Source organism: Symsagittifera roscoffensis, chromosome 8 (assembly GCF_963678635.1).
Source record: "Symsagittifera roscoffensis chromosome 8, txSymRosc1.1, whole genome shotgun sequence".
Lineage (NCBI taxonomy): Eukaryota > Metazoa > Xenacoelomorpha > Acoela > Convolutidae > Symsagittifera > Symsagittifera roscoffensis.
Genome location: NC_087069.1, coordinates 11685307 through 11708739, shown reverse-complemented (window position 1 = coordinate 11708739; position 23433 = coordinate 11685307). Strand labels below are relative to the sequence as shown.

Genomic DNA, 23433 nt, shown 5'->3' with positions numbered 1-23433 from the left:
GATAATAAGTATCCTGCATAGGGTATTTTTAATACTGCTAGTGCAAGTGATTGTAATATTTGTGTTCGTTCTAATTCGCATAGTTGGTGTAGTGTTTCTAATTCGGAGAGTGACATTTCTTGAAAAATTCGGCTAATTGTATAATCTAGTTTCATATCTAAATGAATATCATAGTGGATATTACCGAAATATGTAGTATTCATTAGTGATAATTCTTGTAAGCGTGTGCTTCTGGTGTCATGGGGTTTTAGATGTCCACCAGGTTGTCCGTTGCTTTTTTCAAAATTAACTGGTATATAGGATGTTCCTTCGTTTGGAGGATGACCTGTGGCATATGGGTCGATTTTTACTTTTCCAGTGGTCATGTCGAATCCTTTTTCGTATTCAACTAATATTTCAGAGTATTGTTTTCTGTGAAGTGGATTCCTGTATTTACATGCAAGTTCTGTTTCTTGATATATTTGAAAACGTGTCAATTTATTTTCTATATTGTCTATGTTTCTAAAATTAGAACTTAGTTTTCGTGATGGATGGACTTGTTCATATGGAATTGATTGTATAAAATATTTTTCGTGAAATTTTATCATACGAGCGTGTATTTTTGCTACTTGAAATGTTGTACATGTATCTTCGGGGAACCAAACAATTGTTGCTTGTGTTCTCGTTGTAGGGTCGCAATAACCTTGATCATTTTTACAAGGTAATCGGATTCCTTGATAGATCATTGTATTATCTGATAAATCTCGTGTTAGTTGTATTTTTTCGAGTTGTATTTTCCAATCGAAAAACATTATTTCTTGGTATCCTTTATTTTTTGTGTCTGCTTTGCAGTTTGATGGGTCATTTATACCAATGTGTGGTATCCAATGTTTATCGTGTAGGTCATAGGTTAATCGTCCGTGTGCGCCGTTATACGGGTATTTTTCGTCTAGTTTTATATGTCCTTGGTGTCTTTCAAGTTGTGATTGATGTACAGAGTCTGAAAAAACTTGAAAATTAACTAACTTTCTTGCGGAGTTTTTATTTTGTGTGATGTTTAGTCTAAGTAATTCACTTTTACAATCGTCGGGATTGAGATGTAAAAGACGTTCTATATTACTCTGATAGAATGATTCATGGTCAAGTCGGTTTTTGTTTCCGTTCGAGACTTGTGAACAATGTACTTTCTTTTCGGAAAATGTTGCTGTGAATTTATAACCTGTAACTGTTGTTGCTCGGGCTTTTGAATAGAGTGTTGCTATTACATCTGTGGTTTCTATAGCTTGTGGTTCTGTTTCACATTGTGATACTTGATTTATTGCATATTTATGTAGTGTTTTTTGTTCATTTTCTTCACAATCGTAATGTGTTACTAATAAATCTTGTGGTCCTGTACGAGGGGAAGGGTTTATGTTTTGATTTGAGATTACTAGAAAAAGGAGTTGGGGAAAAATTAATAATTTTAGAATATACATGTGTATGATAATCCTGAGTATGGATTATAAAATGTAATGTAGCCAATTGTGTTTTTGGTATATCTGTCGTATTTGTATATTACTTCAGTAGTTATAAACGGTGGTGGTAGTGATTGAGCTGTTATGTTAGGTGGGTTTAATGGGTAGGGATGTTGGGTAATATTGTTTAACTTAACTGTGATTTCAAACTTTAATTGTAAACTGTTTTGTTGGAGTATTTGAATATTGTGATCACGGATATCGTTGTGAACATCTTGGCGATATTGTAATCTATTAAGTGCCCAGTTATGAAGGCGGTTACTTTCTTGATGTTGTCCAAATAATGGTGGAGGTGCTGTAAATGTATTCCAATCTAGTCTTAAAGGAATATTTATTGATGATTGTTCTCGATATCTGGCGTCGAGATTATTTGGAAAATTTAAGTTAAAAGGTGGTGGTGAAATCTGGCTTATTGATGGTGTTGATGGTAGTGATAATGTTTCTGGTAGTGATGAGGATGTTGTTGTATCCGTAGAAATATCTATTGGATTATTGACTAAATTTAATTCACCTTGTGTAAATGAATGTGTTGTCCAATATGGTAGTCGTGATGCCTGGTTTGGGGGGTTAAAGGGATTTTCACGTATTTGTTCAGATGTTGGTGTTGAACCTAAGTAATCTGATGGTAGGCTTGAGGTGCTACGTTGTGAAAGAAGCGTAGGGGTTTCTGGTAATATACCAATGGGGTTTTCTGGAGTGTTTTGTGATGGGGATTGAGGTATATCAAAATGAACTCGGGGAGTTTGAAAATTTCTGTTTCGTCGAGGATGTATAATTTGTCTATTTATTTCGACTGTATTTTGGTTTTGACTAGGATTTCTTATTCTACTTAGTTCTTGTGGTAGTGTTGGGTATAGGTTATATGTTGGTTCGCTTAGAGGTGCTTGTCGTTGAACTGGTTCTAGTGGTTCTGATAAACGAGCATGTCGTTCTTCAAAAGTGTATGGATTGTCTTGAAAAGAAATTCGTGTAGATGTTTGAGGATTTTGAGTAGTTGTAGGTGGTGTTGGGTTATCTTGGGATGATGTCGGTGAAGACTGATTCTGTGACTGTTGGGTAGCAATTTTTGATGGATTTTTGAATTGTTACTTTAGTGGGAAGGTTTATGTTTATTATAATATTCTTCCAAAAAAAGAATTAGAAGGATTGTTGCTAGGGCAAATGTGAAGATTGCTTTCTTTATACATTTACATATTGTCAAAATGAGGGATGATAAGAATGCTATGAAAATTACAAACAATAAAAAAATATCAGTTCTACTGAAAATTTTTCGTATCATTTAGACAAGTTATATGAATCGTACCTGTGGATATAATCAAGGGTTTTGGAAAGTTGGAGGAATAGTTCGAGTATAGTGTAGAAAATTAAAAAAATGTTACAAAAAATGATTAGGATTATTAGAAAAGATTCAAGTATATCAAAAAGAAATATTATAAAGGTTTCAAGTATTGTAAAAAAATGTTTAAAATTTATGAGTATTTGAGTAACTGATTGAGAGAAGAGCATTTAAGAAATGATCTCTTGGTCGAATATTTTTTGCTGTTCGAGGCGATTTTCTAGTGTGGTCGGATTATTTATTAGTTTTTTGACAAGTGGGTTGAGTTTTGTAAAAAATTGTTGGGGGCAATTTTTATGGTGATCGGGAGGTCGTCTTTTTCTTTATTTTTGTTTGTCAAATGATCCGGGGTATGGTGAGATTTTTATACTTTAGGCTAATTAAAATGTTCATTTTGTTACTTTAGGCTAAGTTAACAAATTTGTTTTGGGGGTATTCGTGGTCTGAGTTGGGGAAATATTGTTGATCTTTGGGTTATTAGATAAGGGAGGGGTACGGTATTATGGTGATATTTATTTTAGTTGTCAAGTTGGAGTGGTTTGCTTATTTTTGACCTGGAGGTCGTAAGGTTATAGTTATAGATGTGCCTGGAGTTCTATATGATTCGTCTAATTGGTCTTAGTTTGAGTTAGAGAAAGTGACGGATTGGATGAATCCTATTGGTCTATTTTGAACTAGAATTATTGCGTACTTGTCAGCATGTTATTTTGAAAAATGTAAATGAAAAATGTTTCGGAGGTTTCAAGATTGTGGAGTATAATGTTAAATTTACTTTTGAAATTCCACTTTCTTTAAAATTTTAGATTGGGGGATGAATATTTTATAGTTTTTACGTGGTTGATTTCGGAGTTTTGTTGTTTTTCGATTTTCTGATTTGTCGATTTGTTCTTGGGGTATTATTTGTTCGGTCATTTTTCTATTTTTTCTTTGTTTTGGGGATTCTTTATGGTTTTGTGTATTGTTTTTGGTGGCGTTTGGTTTTGTGTTTTGATTTTCGGTGGGGTTATCATTTTGTTCTGTGTTTTTCAGATGTGGTTCATTTTGAATGATTTTTAATCCTGTGAAAGAATATAATTGAGTTAATTCGCGGAGTGCGTATTCTTTTGGGTAATAAAGTAATAGGTTGTTTCGATGTTGAACGATTTCTTTTTTGTTTGAGTCGGTAATTTTATATGTGACATCAGTGGGTTTTGCAATTATTTGGTATGGTCCTTTTCGAAGGGGTTGTAATTTTTTAGAAATTCCTTTTTGAGTATTAAAATTAGGTATTAAAACAAATGTTCCAATTTTTAATTCGGAGGCTGGTGTAAAACGTGAATTGATTTGTTCATTAATGTTTTGTCTTTGTAATAACTTTTTTGTTATTTTTTGATAAATTTCATTGTGTTTTTTATCTCTATTTAGAATCCATTCGGTGTGTGTACCGGAGGCTAGTTTAAGAATTTGTGGGTGATGAAAATGATCTTCATCGTGTGTATGTAAAGGTAGGTTATAACAAATTGAGTCTTTATTTGGTTGACAATAACCTTGTGCGTTTTTATGAGAATTTGCTGTAAACATTATTGGTTTGCGTGGCTTTTGGTTAAAAACCATTTCGTATGGTGACATTCCTAAAGTTGTCGTAATTTGTGAATTATATGCTAAGGGAAATAATTTTACATCTGCTGACCATTCGGTAAATTTTGTATCATTTCCGTTGATGATACATCTAAGATATTCTTGTAATGAACGGTTCATACCTTCGACTAAGCCGTTTGTCCAAGGTGCATGAGATGTACGTGGTTTGTGTTTAATGTTATATAAATGACATAGTGTGATAATTTCATTATTTATGAATTCTGTACCGTTGTCTGTAACTAAAATTTCTGGTAGTCCGAATTTTGCTATCCAGTGTTCATAGAGTGTTGTGTAAGCGTAATAAGCGTTACAATGTGGTACTGGGTTAAGTGCTACATAATGTGTAAATGCGTCAACAATTACCATAATGTAGGAGTTTCCTTCGGATGAGGGTGAAATTGGTCCTTTGGTATCAAATGAGATACGATGGTTAAAGTACAAGCTTTGTCCTTTAAAATCTTGTTTTTGTGCTATTTGTTTTTGATTTGGGTAAGGTTTATTTAGTTGACATACTATAAAGTCATTGCATAGTACTTTTATCCAAATTGGTGCATTTGGGAAGTAAAAATTTTGTATAAAATTTGAATATGTTTTTTCTGATCCAGAGTGTCCTTTAATATTTTGCGTATGTGAAATATTAAAAGCTATAAGAATCATACTTAAAGGGAGACAGGGAACTGTAGATTCATTCAGGTTATACTCTAAAAGGTCTGTATTTTCGTTAATTGTTGTGTTGTTAAATTTGCGAAAGTATCGGAGGAGTGTTTTGTTTCCTAAAATAGTTGTATCTGCTTTGATAGGTTTAGTTTTATATTTGTGCCATGATTTCAGTTGTCGAATTACTGGGTCAAGGTTTTGATATTGTTTCAGTGTTGAAATTGTAATTGTTTCTGTTGGGGGGAGAAAAATGTTTTCGATTTCTAATTTAGATAAGGGTATTGTGTCAAGTGGGTCATGGAGGTCAAAAACTTGATTTATTGTGTATTTTGAATCATTTGTTTGTGGTCCTGATAAATTTATTTTATCAGTTAAATCTTCTTTTTCAATTAGTGGAAAATGGTCTTTCTTAGGCGGGTGTTGTTTTGTTCGTTTTTGTTGGGTGTTATTTTTTATCCATTGAGAATATGGGATTGGTTTGAAAGTTGATGTTCCTAGTAGATCAACTTCATAATGATTATTTTGACAATCTAAATAAAGTGGGAAATGTTGTAAATTATTTATTTGTGATTGTTCAATATCAGTTTTTACTGCATATTTGCATTCCAATCGGGGTGATGTTTCGTTTTCTGCAAGGTAGAATTTTATGTTTTTGGGTATTTCAACTGTTGTTTTTCGTGTAAGTAATTCAGGTGGTGTATTTCGACTTAAGGTGTCTGGTAATGCAAGATTTTTTCCTGCAGTCCAAACTATATGTAAGTTTGGAAATTTCATTAGAATTAGTTGAAATCTGTAAACTCGGTGGTTTGGATTAGACTTTTGTGTAAAAAGAAAGATGATTGGTTTATGGTCTGTGAATAAAACTGTGGGGTGTTTTGATCCAAGTATCAGAAATTCATATTCTGTCAGTGTATATATTATGGCTGTACATTCTCTCATTAGAGTTGAGAGTCGTAGCTCAGCTTGAGTGAATAATCGAGAATTTGCTGATATGAGGTTCATTTTATTTGTACCATTATGTGATTGTAATAGTGCTGCACCGATGCCAAAGTTCGAAGCATCGCACATTGCATAAAATGGTTGATTTGAATCTGGAATTGTGTTTGAAATTTGTTCAGTTAAAAGTTTCTTTATTTCTTCAAATCGTGTTTGATGTTCTGTGTTCCATTCAAAATTATTTTGTTGTCTAAGGATGTTATAAAATGGTCGTAGATATAATTGCATTTTATAAACATATTTACTTAAAAAGTTTAACATTCCAAGGAATTCTTGGATTTTCTTTTTATTTGTTGGTGGTTGGAGTTTTTGAATAGCGTCTATACGTGATTTCAATGGAGTGATTGTTTTTCTTTCTATATTATGTCCTAAGAATTTAACTCTTGTCAAAAAGAAGTGTGATTTATCGGGGGCGGCCTTCAGATTTTCGTTCTGAAGTATTTGGTGATATTTTTCTAAAACAATGAACATCTCGTCTTTTGTTTGTGATTGCATAAAAACATCGTCTAAATAGGTGATTGCGTTTTTCTTGAGTATTAGTGGTCTAAAAATTTTGCTCATAAAAGCTGAAAATGCTGCTGGTCCTATGGATATTCCATAGAATAAGCGGTTGAATTCATATTGTTGGTTTCCGATAACAAATTGTGTTAAACGTCGTGATTGTTCATCTAGTGGCATTTGATTGTATGCACTATTCATATCGGCGGTTGTAAAGTATTTGCCGTTTATTTTTGTTAAAATAACTTGTATTGGTTCAATGGGCCAATTACATTTTGATTCATCTATAAGTGAATTGAGGTATCTAGCATCGAGAACGATTTTTAATGATTCTCCTTTAGCTAGAATGATAACAGGGTTGATAAATGTGTTGCCTTTTGGTTGTTCTTCTTTGTTTACTGGTGATATAATGTTGTATTGTTCTAAAATGTCGAGTAATCTGTTCACTTTATCATGTAAGTGAATTGGTACTTTACTTGCTCTCTGTTTTTTGAAAACTGCGTCTGGTTTTAACGGGAGATGTAGTGATGAACTGATTTTTCCAACATCGAATTTTGATGTTGCATAGACTGATGAATATTTAATTAGCTGTTTGGCTAATTTTTCGAATTCGTCTTGTGTTATTTGTGAATGTTGGAAATTAAACATTGTTAAAAATTTTTGTTGGTCCTCTGTGTAGTTACTTATGTTGAATGTAGGTTTGAAATATGGAGTTTTTGTGAAATAATCCGTATTTCTGTTTTCGTTACTTATTATATTATTTATAGATAATTCTTCATTAAGAATTGTAGATTGGCAAATATCTAGTAATTGGAGTATATTATTTACGCGATAGGCTTTTTCGTGTATTGGTGATATTGTAGCGTTGGTTTCACAATATCCTAAAAGTCCTAAAGGTAATGTTACTTGGTAAGGTGTGTTGTTATAGACATGTAAGGAAATGATATCGGAATTCGAATTTTTCAAATATTTTATGGATGAGATTGTGATTTTGAAAAATTTGTGAATGGGTTTGAATTCAAATTCTGACATATAAAATTTTTGTTTGTTTTGTTCTTTATCATATTGGTGAACTTGTTTGATTGAAAAATTATAGATATTTCCTGATAGTGGTTTTAGGTGTTTTCTTTGTTGGTTAAATATCGGGTAGAATTTTGAAAAGAATGGTGGTTGTTTATTTAATCTTTGAAAAAATGTTAAGGATGTTTCTTTTGTTTTTGTATATTTATCTTTGATTAATATTTTACTATTTAGTATGTTAATTGTTGGTATATACTTCGAAATAAATGGTATTCCAATGATATTATATTTAATGTCAGTGATATGGAATATTTGTTTAAATGGCTTATTTAAAATTTTGCTTTGTTCCATTGTTCTGGTGGGGAGGAGAAATAATTGGATTTTTCCGTAGTTTATCAATGTTGATCCTTGTGCTGTTGCTAACTTACTGGAGGTTTCAAGAGGTGTTAGCTTTGGGTGTAAAGTTTTTATTTCATTCCATGTGGGGATGTTTATTATGTTTGATTCTGCTCCTGAATCAATTAAAAAATCTATTTCAAGGTCTGGTGGTTGAAATTCTTTATTTCTTGGGCTTTCTAAGAGAAATGGTATTGTCCAAATTTTTTCTTTGGGTTGTTCTTTTTGTATATTTTGATAAATGTGGTTTGTATTCAAGCATTTTGTTTTGGTATTTTTATTGGTTTGATTTGTAGTGTTAATCTCATTTGTTTCTTGCGTCGTTGGTGTGGAATTTATGGGTGTAGTGTAATAATTTTGAAGAAATTCTGATTGATTTTCATATATGTGTGATGAAAAGGGTTGTTCATATATGACAGATTCATAGTCGTTTTCGACTTTTATCATATTGATAGAAAGAGTGTTTTCAGTATCACTTTCTGAATCTGATGATGTACAGTTTATTTGATTGAGTTGTAACGTATCAGTTACTGTGTCATCAATACCTGGAGGGTCTGATGTTGTTTCTGGATTAGATTGTACTTGATTGATTTGTCTTTGATGTTTAGGTGTACTACTTCTGTGGCGATTATTAGAATTATTATAGTTATTATTATTCCGGTGTGGTGATTGGGAATAATTTCTATAACGATTATTATAACTTGAGTGTCGATTTTGTGAATTATTTCGCGATCTGTTTTGGTAATTATTGTTTGGTCTGTTATAGTTCGATCTATTATATGAGTTATTCCTTGATTGATTGTTCGGGTAATTCTGGTTTCGGTTGTTTGAATAACTTCTATTTCGATTATAGGAGTAGTTTCTATTCCTATTGTATGATGAATTTCGTGATTGGTTGTTTGGATAGTAGTTATTTCTTGATTGGGAATTAGATCTAGAAACAAATCGTTGTGTATTTGAATTTGATCTGGAGTAGTTACTTCTACTATTTGGTCTATTGTAGTGATTTTGTGATGAATTATGCGTGTTTCTTCGTTCTGGTGATCTTCCTCTATAACTTGAGTTATATGGTGATTGATTTCTTGTATAATTTGTATTGTTCGGGAGTGGTTTTCCTGAACTGTTGTTGCTGTAGACTGTTTTGTTCGGTAGATTTTGATCTTTTTTCATGTATTGATAGAATGATTTATTTGGTTCTTTATATTTTTGAGGTTTATTTTGATTGTCTTGCTGTTTTTGTCTACATTCGGAAATACTATGTCCTTATCGTCGGCAATAATTACACCATTTTTTGAAAGATGGTTTGCCTTTAAATTTTGGGTTCTTTTCGTAAATATTGAGTATTTCAGTGATTTTTTCAACGAGGTCTGTCTCGGATTCCTGTATATTATTAATATTAGTGGGAGTCGTTTCAATTCTGTTAACGTATTGTAATTTCAGATTTTCCATTTCTTCTAGTTTCATCGTGATTTCTGCTTGTTCTAATTTGTCTACTAGTTTTCGAAAATCTAAATCGGGTTCTCGAATTGAAGAAGGATGGGATGCTCTCTTTTTTATTGCTATTTTCCTTAATTGTGGTGTTAAGGTCATCATTAAGATTTCTGTCATCTTTGTGTTTTTATAGTCGTGCGTATTTAATGAAAATGCTTTTCGAACTAGTGTTTCGATTCGTACTGCTATTTGCTTGATGGTTTCGTTTGGTAATCTGCGAATTTCATTACATAAAACTCTTTGTTGTTGTTTGTTTCTTTCGGAGTCAAACATTTTTGAAAATTCCTGTGTAAACCTTTTCCAGTTTGATTTTATTTCTAGAGGTAGTACTGAAAACCATTTTTGGGCTGCGCCATCTAAGGTTGTTTGTATTAACGCTGTGCGTCGATGTATCCAATTTTGATGTATTGGCGTATTAATTGGTTCAGGTCCAATATTTAAAATCAGGTTTGCTGTTACTGCATTTAAATAATCTTCTACGGAGTATTCAGGGTCTGTTCCTGTGAAAACCATTAAAGGTTTGTTTGATGTTATTGATGATCCACCCATAAGGTATGGATTCATTGTCATTTGTAATGATTCTGCTGCATTTGGCATTTGAGAAAAATTTGAAAGTTGGTTTCTTGTTATTTCATGTTGTTGGAGATAATATGGGAGTGGTATTTCATTTTGCATTTGTGATGCTTGATACGAGTGTGCAGTCATTGGATTTTGTTGTTGAATTGGTTGAAAAGATTGTGTATTAATTAGATTTTGTTGTTGAATTGGTTGTTGATGTTGTGCATCTATTGGTTGTGGAGAAAAATTTCTATGATTTGTACGTGTTCTCTGTATTCCTTGTCTACGATATTCTTGAGTATTTGGTGCAAATATATCTGGTTGTAAGAAATCATCATCTGAGGATAAATAATCCATTTGATAAGATGTCTGTTTTTTATTTTTATTTTGTTGAAAAAATGGGTAATTTTCACTGTGATCCTGTGGAGGATTTGTTTGGAAATTTATTGAATTAGGTTGGGTCATTGGGTTATCCCAATTTCGAGATCTTGTATATTGGTTAAAATTTCTTTGTGGTTGGTTATATGTTTTTGATGGATGTGTATAATTATAATTATGGTCTGCAAAGTTGTTTCTAGTGAATGTTTTGCGTGTTTTTGATGGTATTGTCATGGGTCTGTATGTTTGGTAATCCATATGTGAATATTTAGGAGCAACCGAAGGTTTAACGGTTGATTGTAAGGTTACCTGTGTTTGTGAAGGATTTGTATTTCTTGGTGTTGTTAAATTTGGGCGTATTGGTGAAATACTTTGTTGTGTAGTTGTTGTGTGTACAATTTCTTCATTTATGAAGTGTGATGGTGTCTGGATATCTTGTTGAGTAAGATTCCTAGTTCCATTGAGGTTTTCATTGTGTATGACTGTAGAGTTTAAACTATTATTTTTTGTATCGGGCAAAAATGTATTATAGTTTAATGGTGTTGCATCAATGGTTAATGGTATTACTTTTACATAATCTCTTATGTAAGATATCGTACTTATTGCTTGACTTGAGATTGATTGTGGGAAGCTTATAAATGCGGGATGAGACCATTCGGGGTCCCAAACATAATCTGATTGTTCTGTGATAGCGGTATCATCGTTCGAGTTTTGGGGTCTAAAATTTTTTCTTGCTTGTGCAATTAAATCAATATTGTGTGTGAAATAATCTATTATGAACCATGCCAAAATTTTTTGTAGATCGTGTTTTGTATGTTGTGAAACGTCGTCTTTCGTGAAATTTTCTTTAATGATGTTTAAATAACTAGAGAGTAGTGTGATTTCATGCCGTACTCTTAAATGTTTAGATGTTTCTGTCGGTGAGACATTTGTTATTGGGATTTCGTTTTCTAATATCGAAATATAACTATATATTATTGCGAAAACTTCATTGGTGAATATGGAGTTTGCTCTTTGTGAGTTATGATATTGGATGCTTTTTATATATTCTGAAAAAACTTTTGAAAATTCTAAATCAAGATCGTCTGTTTGAATTGTATATTTTCTATTATTATGGTTTGGTGAGGTGAATTCTATGGAGTAGATTCCATACTGTTGTGTTATGTTGCATATATCTTTTAAGTAGTGGTCTATGATTTGTCTTTTGATTTTTACATCTGGGAACTCTGTTTTACATGGACTGATTCCGGGTTCAAATAAATTTAATAGTAAATTTTTGCAAAATATATGCTGTCCTCTATCAGTGGTTGCATCTACTATAAAAGGAAAGATTTCATCATCATCTGGACTTTCTTCACCTGGGGTGTGCGTTGAGCTCATTTTTTCGTTCGATGACTGTTAATATGTAATTATTAATGTGTCGAATTGGTTGATTCCAATTGTATAAATGTACTGGTTTGTGTTTATACTGCTTTTTTATTCTTCTTTTTCCTCTTTTTGATGAATTTGAAGTTGTTTCTGAGTCAGAAAAATATAATTGATCGTGAAGTGGGCAATTTTTATCTATTGATTCTTTTAGTTTGTAAAGTTCGTCTAAACTGTTGGTTTCTGATTCTGAAAATGCGTTTCGATTTTTTGAAAATCTTTTTCGTGTTATTTGTCTTTGTTTCGTTATTATTTTTCTTTTTAGTGTTTGTCGTTTTGTTCGAATGTATCCAACTGTTTGTGTATGAGGTGTGATTACAAGGTCGTATTTTTTGTTATCTATTTCACAATTGTGTAAAACGATTGTTTGTTTATTTCCTAGGTTTTTAAATGACATAAGGTTTAGGATGACGGATGCAAAAGGTTGTTAAATGATTTCTATTTTCCTAAACTGTTAGTTCTTACGATTTTTTGGTTAGCTTAACCTGGGTCTATTTGTTCAGGGTTGGAGAGAAAAGTATATCGATTCCGAAGAATGATTTTTTACTTTCTCGTGGCTAGTATAAGTTAAGGTGTTAACTTACTTAATCTTACTTAGGGGTAGTGATTGTGTTCAAGGGTTGGAGAATAGTAAATCGATCCACAAGGTTCAGGTATAATTAGAACGCGAGTAGTTCGTTAGATACTATTTTAAACTTACTAAGTCTAAGATTTATCCTGGGTCTGGTAAGAGGGGGGGTCAAGTGAAGGATGAATAACCGAAGTTCTTCACTGTTTATCCTAATTTGAATGATTAGTTTTGTTTAAAAATTTCTATTAGTCTTAGGTCTTTAGAAAGGGTTGGGTAGTGAATCGACGTTTGAGGTCGTTAGACACTAATTAAGTGGGTGGGGGAGAACAAAGTTGTTCTGTTGGGTCCAAGGATAAGCCTTGATGATCAAATTTGAAATTTAATTAAGTAGAAAATGATTTAAGATCCAAGGATAAGCCTTGATGATCTGGTTTTAAAATTAAGTGAATTTAAGTTTTAATAAAATTTTAAATGTGTGTAAAGGAAAGATTTAGTGTTTTGATGATATTAGTGGGTTTATGATTGCTGTTATGTTTTAGGTGATGGAGCTGGAACAACAGGATGATTTATGATTACTAACCATTTATTGTCATGCTACTAATTTTTATTTTTTATTTTTCAATAAATATTTTTCAAACATGTTTTGTATATTACTGCAGAGTTTTAGGAAAACGATCTTAGATCTTTTTATCAATCGTTATTGTATATTAATAATTTGGTTTAGCGCCTGAAATGATTTTGAAGATTAACTTCAAGGTTTTATGTTTGCAAATGAAAATCTAAATTCATTGCTAGTAGTATTCTAAATATAAAAGTTTGTTCTGGTTTTTGCCTAACTATCATATAGCTATATGGCAAGTTTCTACTTTGTCGTATGTCGTCTCTGGTTCGAGGTCTTCTTCCAATTCCGGGTAGTTCTGTTATGGTTCGGAATATTGGCTCTGATCTATTGAGTCGTAGAGACATTTCGATTAAATTATTGTCGTATAACATTTTGTAAATGTTTTTGTCTAATTTCTAATCTATTTTGGTTAATTCTAAGCTATTAAGGTCTTGTTCGAGACTTATGGTCGCACCAGATGAGTTATGACCGAGTTGGTTAACTCATAGAGTAATTTCGGATAGGGTACACCGTCTGCTCGTCACGCTATCTTATTTTCGGCCGGATAGATTCGTGCAACTTCTTAGTCTAATACCGATCCTAATCTTACTCTTATACTATCTAGTCTCAGATTGTTTAACTAGTCTCTGCTAGGCTCAATAGATCTAGGGTATACTGGTTTATTGCGGTTGCTGAAGTGCTCGGGAGAGTCCAACTAATTTCTAAGTTAAATTCAAATCTCTCTGGTGCTGAAATTACAAGTAACTTCAGCACTTACAAATAAGTGGGTTGTTAGTTAGATGGATCATGATTGGTTAATATTAAATACTTTACATTGGTAAAATATCTAAATTATCCAATCATAAAATGTAGTCTAGATCAGGTTCCAAATCGTCCAAAGAACCTAATTTGGAATTCGAGCTATTAAACTGTCCGAAAAAGGTTAGAGTACTCCAGAATGTTTTGCATCGTAAGTTAGGACTGCCTTTTTAAAATATATTCAAGGGGAAAAGAGTTAAAGTTGCTTACATCACAGATGAGGCGAAATTACGGGTTGGAGGTAAGGCACACTACGAGGACTTCAAATAAAAAAGCAAACAACAAACGAGATTTTTCGGAAGCCCGCTTTATCACAGAATTAGCTCAGTAGAACTTGAACCAGTACCAGTTTCACTAGGAGAGCTTAAGTCACCATCCAAATCCAAATTTATCCCAGTATTCCCGGGTACACTGCCCGAGTCGAGATTTTTCACCTAATTTGAAGCAAGATTTGAGCGGTTTAAGCGGTTTTTTTAGACAATTACGCTCAAAATCTTGCTTCAAAATGAGCGGTTTGAGCGGTTTTTGAACGGTTTGTCTAAAAAAACAGCTCAAAAACCGCTCAAAAACCGCGCAAGATTTGAACGGTTTTGAGCGGTTTATCTAATAAAAAGTCGACCACAGAGGGATTCGAACCTGCAATCTTCTGATTCGAAGTCAGACGCCTTATCCGTTAGTCTATGCGGACTTGCTGGAAGCTAAATATTCGCTGTGTTTGTTCTACTGAGTATGTTCAATGTTTTAGACATGCACAACAAATATGCTGTCAGGATTTTTATTGCTGTTTTTGGGCACTTTTTGGAAAATTACTACATATTGGTCGCCCCTGGATGAACGTGTTCGTTCGAGTTTTGCAGAGAAGAGAAATGTTGAGTCTGGGACCTCGACCCGGGAAGACCGCTCAAAAACCGCTCAAATCTTGCTTGAAAAACCGTTCAAAAATCACCGCAAGAAATGAGCGGTTTTTGAGCGGTTTTTTAAGCAAGATTTGAGCGGTTTGAGCGGTTTTTCCAAAAAACCGCCCACACCGCCCAAACCGCTCCAACCGCTCAAATCTTGCTGGAAAACCGCTCAAACCGCTCAAATCTTGAGCGGTTTTTGAGCGGGATCTCGACCCGGGTGTCATCCTGCCCGACATGATCACCAAAAAATAAACAAGACTAATTAACAGGCTATACTGAAACCAAAACAAATACATAAAAATGAACTAAGACTAAAAACTCAAAACTTGATCTAAAACGTGCTGTTATTTTGTTAGTTGTTTTAAACATGGGACTTAAAAAATTTTAGAAAGTGGGAAATGACAAACGCGTAGTATCCGTTTTGAAGGTAAACGTCTGACCTAAGCAATCTAATCTTTATCCTAGTTTATGGGGTCAGGCAGCGAAATTATGTCTGGATGCAGGACATCAAAAAAGAGCTCATACGTGATATTTTCCCTGCCAATATGAAATTAAGCGATATCCAGTGAGAATATTGTATCAGACCAGGTGTCACGGCGGGTGACACATTGAAATCAAGATTACTGCCAGAAAAGGGATACGCTACAGCGAATGTATTACGAAAGCAGAACCCATTTGGAAGCGGAAACGAAAGTGGAAATTCTTTCACAATCAAGCAAGAGCCCTCGATGTCAATTCAGTCAAAAAAACTGTATTCAAAACAGAATGATTAGAGCATGAGGCAGTTCACGAAATCACTTTTGTGGCTATAAAACGAAAACAAATATCTTTATACAAAGCTGAAAAAGTTATACCCCTCTCAAAGTTTGTTGTGCTATGGAAGAAGCTTGCATTGATGTAATTTTGTCTGTAAATGTACATATGGGTTTGGAGTATAATTTGATTCACTAAAAAACGCCGAAAAAATCCCAGAGTAAAAGAATAAATTACTAACAAAAGGCAGTATTTATGACAATCTGCATTGATGCAGCACTGATACTCGTCATCGTCATACCAATATTGGCAATCCCAGTCATCCTCGCAGCCGTCAACATAAGCCGCAACTAGGCTGAGACTCGAGGCCAGCGCAATGATCAAAAGCTGCAGAATTCCTGAAAAAAAACATTACTTTTTCAAAAACATTTATCTAGAAGTTACTAATTATTCTCAAATAAAGACTTTAATAAACTTTGTTGCAATGCTACGTCGCAATGGTAAGTTGCAATGTTATGTTGCAATGATGAGTACTTTTGTCACGCCAGCAAACTTATAGTTGTTTGTGATCTCTTAAGCTTGCAAACTCCGTTTAAGAATTGCAAAACAGCATCAAAGTCTATAACAACTAAGAATCGAAGAAATGTTTGACATCAGTTGAGTGGACTCAGTTCCCAAGCTAAAGAAGACAACTGGATTTGGTTTGAACTAAACAACTGTACATGATAAGTAAAAAAAAACTTTTTGAATAAAATTTAAAATAGCTCGTGAACCAGAAAAAGTGAGAAGTATTAATTGTTAGATTTGGCGGATTATCTCGTTTTAAAAATAATTTGGTTTTTTCCAAGCTAGTTTTCAAAAACTACGGAAAATGGCAAAAAACATACAACCAAATAACTCGACGATAGGAGAGGAATCAATGCTGCCTCGCAACTCAAGGAAAGAAAACAAGCGACAATTACAGTAACTCCTCATTTCCAATTGCCAAAAACTTTGACACAACTACGGACAAAGAAAAACCCTTCTGGAAATCTGAGCAGCAGACAACAAAAATAAAAAAGAACAAGGGTAGTCGGTTACTGTGCAAGTGGCACAGAATGTTCCGACCGACCATAGTCTTAAAAAAACAACCATAGTCTTAAGTTTTTCTATGGTTGACTTAAGTAGAAAAAAACTTTTTGAATAAAATTGAAAATAGCTATTGAGCAAGAAAAAGTAGGAAGTATTAATTGTTAGATTTGGCGTATTAATCCGTTTTAAAAATAATTTGGTTTTTTCCCAGTTAGTTTTCAAAAACTACGGAAAATGGCAAAAGTTATACAGCCAAATAACTCGATGTTAGGATAGGAATCAACGCTGCCTCGAAATTCAAGGAAAAAAAACAAGCGACAATTACAATAACTCCTCATTGCCAATTGCCAAAAACTTTGACACAACTACGGACAAAGAAAAACCATTCTGGAAATCTGAGCAGCAGACAACAAAAACAAAAAAGAACAAGGATAGTCGGTTACTGTGCAAGTGGCACAGAATGTTCCGACCGACCATAGTCTTAAAAAAAAAAAAAAAAAAACCATAGTCTTAACTTTTTTAAAATTATTGTCGTTTTTTTTTCGGCGTGGTGTAATAAAAGGAGCTGAGCAAAAACTGGATATTAGGTTCATTCGACGCTCATAATAAAATAAGCAAAGTGAAAAATAATTTCTTTAGAAACGTTACTCGAAAACGAGAAATTTTTTTTTCTCAAGTTTTGCAGTTTTTTGAGTTTTTGATAACTTTGACTCCAAAAAGGGCTAAAATACTCAAAGTAAACTAAACTTTTACGGTTTCACTTAACCTATTGTAAGCTTTTAAGCATTTAAAATAAGAGTGCTCGCTCGCTTCACTCGCTGAGAAAATGAGACAAAAACTCAAAAATTTCAAATCGGTTTTTCTCGATATGGGGAGTAATTTTCAAATTTTTTAGTATCGTTCGAATCACAACTGGAAAAGCTTTTATTATTATATATCACTCGACCCATTCCGATGATTGTTTGTGGTACCTGATTTTGCGAGGAAAACAAAAAAAAAGAAAAAATAACTAAAACACGTCCGAATACAAAGTTCCTCCACCTTTTCAATGGCCGGAACAAAAAAAGCAGCAGTCCAAGTAACCTTCTCTACTTTTAATGCACCTTCTCTACATTGAAGCAACTTTACGGATTCAAAAAAAAACAAATGAACGAAAATTGTTTTCACGTTTTTTGCCGTTTAAGATTGAAATTGTGACATATGCAGGAAAAAAGTTTTTGCAATTTAAGATATTTTATTTGAGAAAAAGTTATTTACAAGTGTTCTAGTTTTTTACAGGTGTTCTAGTTTTTCTCAAGAAAAAAATTGAGAAAACTGTTTTTACAGGTGTTCTAGCTGTGGAAACACCCTCGCAAACAACATAAGGAATTTGAGTTTAGGAACTAAAATTAGATCTTTGGGAAACTAAGGAAACTAATGAACTAGACTTACGTTTTTAGCACCAAACATTGACAGATAAGAAAAGTGAAAAAGCTATCTGGTCCGGCGAAAGAAAACAGCTCATGAATAATTTTGCACGGATGAGGCAACAAAAGAACTATTCCGGCAATTTTTCATGGAAAACTATTGTGCCAATCTATGCACAGAATTCTTATTGACAGTCATGTTGCATGAAAATTTTGTTTAACTTTCTAGTTTAAGCTTCCGCAAGTTTTGCCCTTAATGCCGTCAAAACAGTTATGATCGTTTTTTGACGCCGCACCAAGTATTTCTTTGAAATTCGTTATCTGTCTTTTTTGGCTGAAAGAAATGTAAGTTAAGTTCATTAGCTTCCCAAAAAACTATATTTAGCTCATAAATTCGAAGTTTCTTTTGTTTTTTGCAAGGATGCTTCCACAACTGAGTCACCTCTAAAGTTAGTACTTTTATGCCGGTTAGATTACGCCTTGAAACTTATACTTCTCAAAATGTCGTTCATTAGATTACGCCTTGAAACTTATAATTCTCAAAATGTCGTTCATTTGCCTTTTGAATTCAAAAAGTTGCAACTTCCATGTAGTTACAGTTCAGAAACGACAGTTCCGAAACGACAGATCAGAAACGACTTGTCTCAAGATTGTTTTTTAGCCTTAGAGACTAAAGTCAAGAAGAAGTAAATGCATAAAAACTTACATGTTGAAATCCAAAAAATGGAAACCAAGCACATTGTCGAAATGGAAAAAGACGCGTTTTAAAATGTGAAAAGCGTGACATACCATACGTAAAAGCCATTTGATTGGAGGCAACAACCAGGTGAAAAATGAGAAGCTTTCCACGCTGCATCATTTGCATAAACAACACCTTCGTAGCGAAGTACTCTGGGGAATTAGGATGGGATATACGAGGTTACATGAAACTCTAGTTCTAACACAGTATTTTCGGCACTCGGAAAGACAATTGTTTTTTTTTACCGTTTTTTGAAGATAATTGACTTCTTTTCGAATCTGAAATACCCTCTGTAATCTGAGTTTTCGGTTCAATCGAAATGCCTTTTTTGTGTGAATCTTTTTTGTATGAGTGGCTACGCCCAAAACCTTTTCACGATTAAAGCTATGATTCTCGGACAAGTGAAATTTTAGATTTTTTGACTGTTTGTTGGAAACGTTTTCTTTTTTTTTGGAAAACTACCCCGCCAATTCTTAAGTCAATCGAGAAACCCGGTTTTGGAAACCTTCTAGCTGCTACGACATTCTTGTTGCAGAAAATAGATATTTAGAAACTTAATGACTTTTCTTACAAACTACTCTAGGGTTCAATTGATTGAAGCATTTGTGAAAAATTTTCATGTAGAAGACGCGTCTCCTTAGTTTTTTGTAAGAAAAAAGGTTATGTCGTTAGGAAGATTTCAAGTGCAATTTGTCATTAGCTTTTGACCTCCACTTTCCTTTTAGTAGAGAAACAGGTATGATTTTGGGCAGCCAATTTTTGAAATTGCACATTTCATCACACATCAGTAAAACAAAGTAATCAAACACCAACCTCCAATTTTAGCTATGCCCTTGTTATCTTTTATCGAGACATACGAAAGTTTTAGATGGCTCTCATTATTTTTTTATCGAAACCTACAAAACTTGGGTCCACTTAGTTTTTTAAGTTTGTGTTGTATTGCAAGCGGTGTGGAGCTCCCCTTCGCCTCTGTAAAGAAGTTTGCTACTTGCATTAGATTTTTGTGTATTACTTCGATTTTCAGGTCGTTTCCATTGCATTGTACATGCAAGAATGTTAAATCTTTAGTGACTCTCTTTTTCATTAATCAGGGTCTTTCTCACTTGTGTTCGGTTACGAATATAACCCAAAAACTTCGAAAGTGACTTTAAAAATTTTAAAAACGTTTTTTTTTTTTGGTTTGTGGAATAATACAATTTTAAATTACAAAAAATTACTAATCGTTGACTTTTCATGCAACTTTCTGTTCTTATGGATATGCATGAAAAGTGAAGGACTAGCATTTTTCCAAATATGAAAAGTGTTTAATTATTGGTCAACCCGAGATGCTTCGGTCGCGGTTAACTTTCCGTTGGCTGCGCCGGTCTCGGATGGGCTAAATGATTTTGTGATCTAAATTAGCTTTTCCTACAGCTGAGTTTTGCATTTGCGCAATCACTGCACGCACTCAAGGCAAAAAAATCTATACGACAGAAGCTGTTAAAAGTGTATTTCTTCAATAATAGAATAAAATCGCACGATCAATTGAACATAACTCTTATGTTATGTTCAATTGATCGTGCGATTTTCTTCTATTATTGAAGAAATACACTTTTAATAGCTTCTGTCGTATAGATTTTTTTGCCTTGAGTGCGTGCAGTGATTGCGCAAATGCAAAATTCAGCTGTAGGAAAAGCTAATTTAGATCACAAAATCATTTAGCCCATCCGAGACCGGCGCAGCCAACGGAAAGTTAACCGCGACCGAAGCATCCCGGGTTGACCAATAATTAAACACTTTTCATATTTGGAAAAATGCTAGTCCTTCACTTTTCATGCATATCCATAAGAACAGAAAGTTGCATGAAAAGTCAACGTCTAGTATTTTTTTGTATTTTAAAATTGTATTATTCCTTAAACCAAAAAAAATCGTTTTTAAATTTTTTTTAGTCATTCTCGAAGTTTTTGGGTTATATTCGTAACCGAACACAAGTGAGAAAGACCCTGATTAATGAAAAAAAAGAGTCACTAAAGATTTAACGTTCTTGCATGTACAATGCAATGGAAACGACCTGGAAATTGAAGTAATACACAAAAATCTAATGCAAGTAGCAAATTTCTTTACAGAGGCGAAGGGGAGCTCCACACCGCTTGCAATACAACACAAAGGGAATCACTAAAATCGGATAAAAGTCGGCAGTAAAAAATTCCGTTCAAACTCGACAAGTTGCAAAACGGAATGGCCAGAAGTACTTTGACTTCTGGAACACTAATTTGGCGTTGGAATACTAATTTTCAGGGGGGAGCGCGCGCCGCAAAATGGCAATTTTTTGGTAAAAATTTACCAAAAGTGCCTAAAAATGCCTCTTTTGGCCTGTTTCTTCAAAATTTTGCCTGCGGCGCAGAAGTTTCGGCCACAACAGGGTCTTTTAGTGCTTTGGGAGAGCTCAGAAAATCAATTTGGTCGAACTAAAAAAATTTCGACAAAATTTTTGAATTTTTTTTTGAAAATCCGCTACCCCCCCCCCCCTCGAGAAAATCCTAGATCCGCCCCTGATCGCTGATGAAAACTTTTTTGTCATTAAGTTAACGTCGTCAGAAATTATCTTTTATAGTACCTATAATTTCTTGTAGAAAAATCCTACTAGGATCTTAATCAGTCGTATAAAAAACAACATACTGCTGATCAATTTTGATCAAATGAAAATAAAATGATGTTTACCTGTGCCACGGATAATAGCAGCCATTTTAATGGAGCAAGTTGCTTGTAAAAAGTTTTTTTTTGCTTCAACTATCTTCGTTTACGAGTGTTTATCCAATTTTGGTAAGTTATGTGAAACTTCTATTTTGTTTTGTTTTTTTTTTTCGAGCAAAAGTCGTTAAGTTCATATAAGTTTAGAATTCTCTAATAAAAGTAAATGTAGTTGATTTTTTTTGACAAATCACAGCTTTTAAAGGTCGAGCTACTCTTAAATATTCGGACCAGCACTTGCTACAGAAAGTCTAGCATATATTTTTGCAAGCATTTGTTTTGCCAAGTCTTTGTACAGTGCTGATAAGTGGGTAATCAAGTGATCTAGCTCATAGCAGCTCAAAAACTTAACGTGTATTTTGTTTCAAGTTAAAACGTTTTCTCTTTTCTTGATACCATTGGTAATATAAAAGTTAAGTAAAACGCTTTGGTGATATTGTTGAACTATCATATGACTTCTTGGTCTTCACTGAGGAAAAAAAACAAGTAAAACAAACATCAGAGCGAAACACACATATCGTGAAAACGATCCTTGTAAAAAAAATTATCCCTGTGACAAATGTTTTATCATGGAGAGAAACGAATTGCCTAAAAAACTGCATATTAGAAAATCATGTCAGGGAAAAAATTAGAAACAAATGACATTTTATAAAGATGTAAGAACCGTAACGTATCCAAATGTCAAATTAAATACGATTGTAGCATTGAAAAGCTCAAATAATCTGCACTTTTTTTACACGTATCTCCAAACAGTTTGGAGGCCAACAATTGATTGAGGAGCAGGTCGTCAGACAAACTCAAGGACTTTATTAATAGTATGTACAAGCCTTGATATAATTAAATACACGGGCTGACATATTTATTTTTTGAGTTTTTTAATTTTCTGCCTCAGCTTGAAATTTATTGTGGTAGAACTTTTAATACAGGAAATGTTAATCAAATTGTGTAAATTGGTTAACATCACCAATGTCATTGGGACGATGACAATTTTTTACCTGAAGTTGAAATATATGAATACAAACCCAAAAAGATACAATATCTAAGCGCGTGTACTTAATTTTATCCAGGCTTGTACATATTCCTATTCAAGTATTGAAATCAACTTGAAATTTTAGATACGAACAATTTGTTTTGATTTTTGGGATTAAACGTCTGCCCTTTCCGTTGGCTGCCCGGGTTGACAAAAAATGGTTATCATACATTTTTCATATATGAAAAAAATGCTTACTCTTTCATACAGTTTCATAGAGCGAAAGTATGTGTATGAAAATAGCAAAATAAGCATTTTTTCCATAAATGAAAATATATGATAAGCATTTTTTCCATACTATGAAATTGTATGATAAGGATTTTTTCCATAAATAAAAATTTTAAAAAATTTTGTTTCGAAATTTCGTGTTTCCACCAAAACATTAACCAAGGAGTTTTTGTCATGAGAAAAGCCAGAGTGTAAGTGGCAGTTACCACGCAGATGAACTGCATTTGGTGGTTTCAGCCATAAAGGTTAATTTTAATATTTTCACATGGAAATAAATACCAAAAAAGTAACTTTTTGAATAAGGCTTGATAATTGTTAGCTTGAAAATTATGATGGTTGAGAAAAAAAGGCCTGTTTTTTTACAAACTTATTTTTATTTTAGCAAATGAAACAAAAGATAATAATCGTGTTTAAAAAACATTTTCATGTAATTTTTGGGTTTTTTGGGTGAGAAACTCATCCTGGACTGCGTTATAAACTCAAAAATGTCAAATTTTGCCTGCAATTTTTTTTTCGTGAAAGTTATATTTTAGCACAAAAGCAAATTTGCAGCCAAAAAAAGGACTAAAAAAATTTTTACCTCAAGTTTTTATTTTTGTTTATGAAAAAATGCATATCATACATTTTTCATATATGAAAAGTTTTTGACAAGCATTTTTCTGACCGAAATTAAAATTATGTTTCTGATTGTCAATATGCCCTCTATCATAGATACACT

General features: G+C 33.2%; 1 protein-coding gene across 1 annotated transcript in view; it reads right to left on the bottom strand.

Moving 5' to 3' along the window:
• Positions 1–21763, bottom strand: part of LOC134853044 (uncharacterized) — a 39491-nt gene extending 17728 nt beyond the window's left edge. The window contains exons 1-2 of the mRNA XM_063868971.1: positions 21428–21763; positions 15753–15909 (exon numbers count right to left, since the gene is read on the bottom strand). Of these exons, the coding sequence (XP_063725041.1) occupies positions 15753–15909; positions 21428–21452 (182 nt within the window). The 5' untranslated portion in view covers positions 21453–21763. The remainder of the gene's footprint in view (positions 1–15752; positions 15910–21427) is intronic.
• Between the last annotated feature and the right edge of the window lie 1670 nt (positions 21764–23433).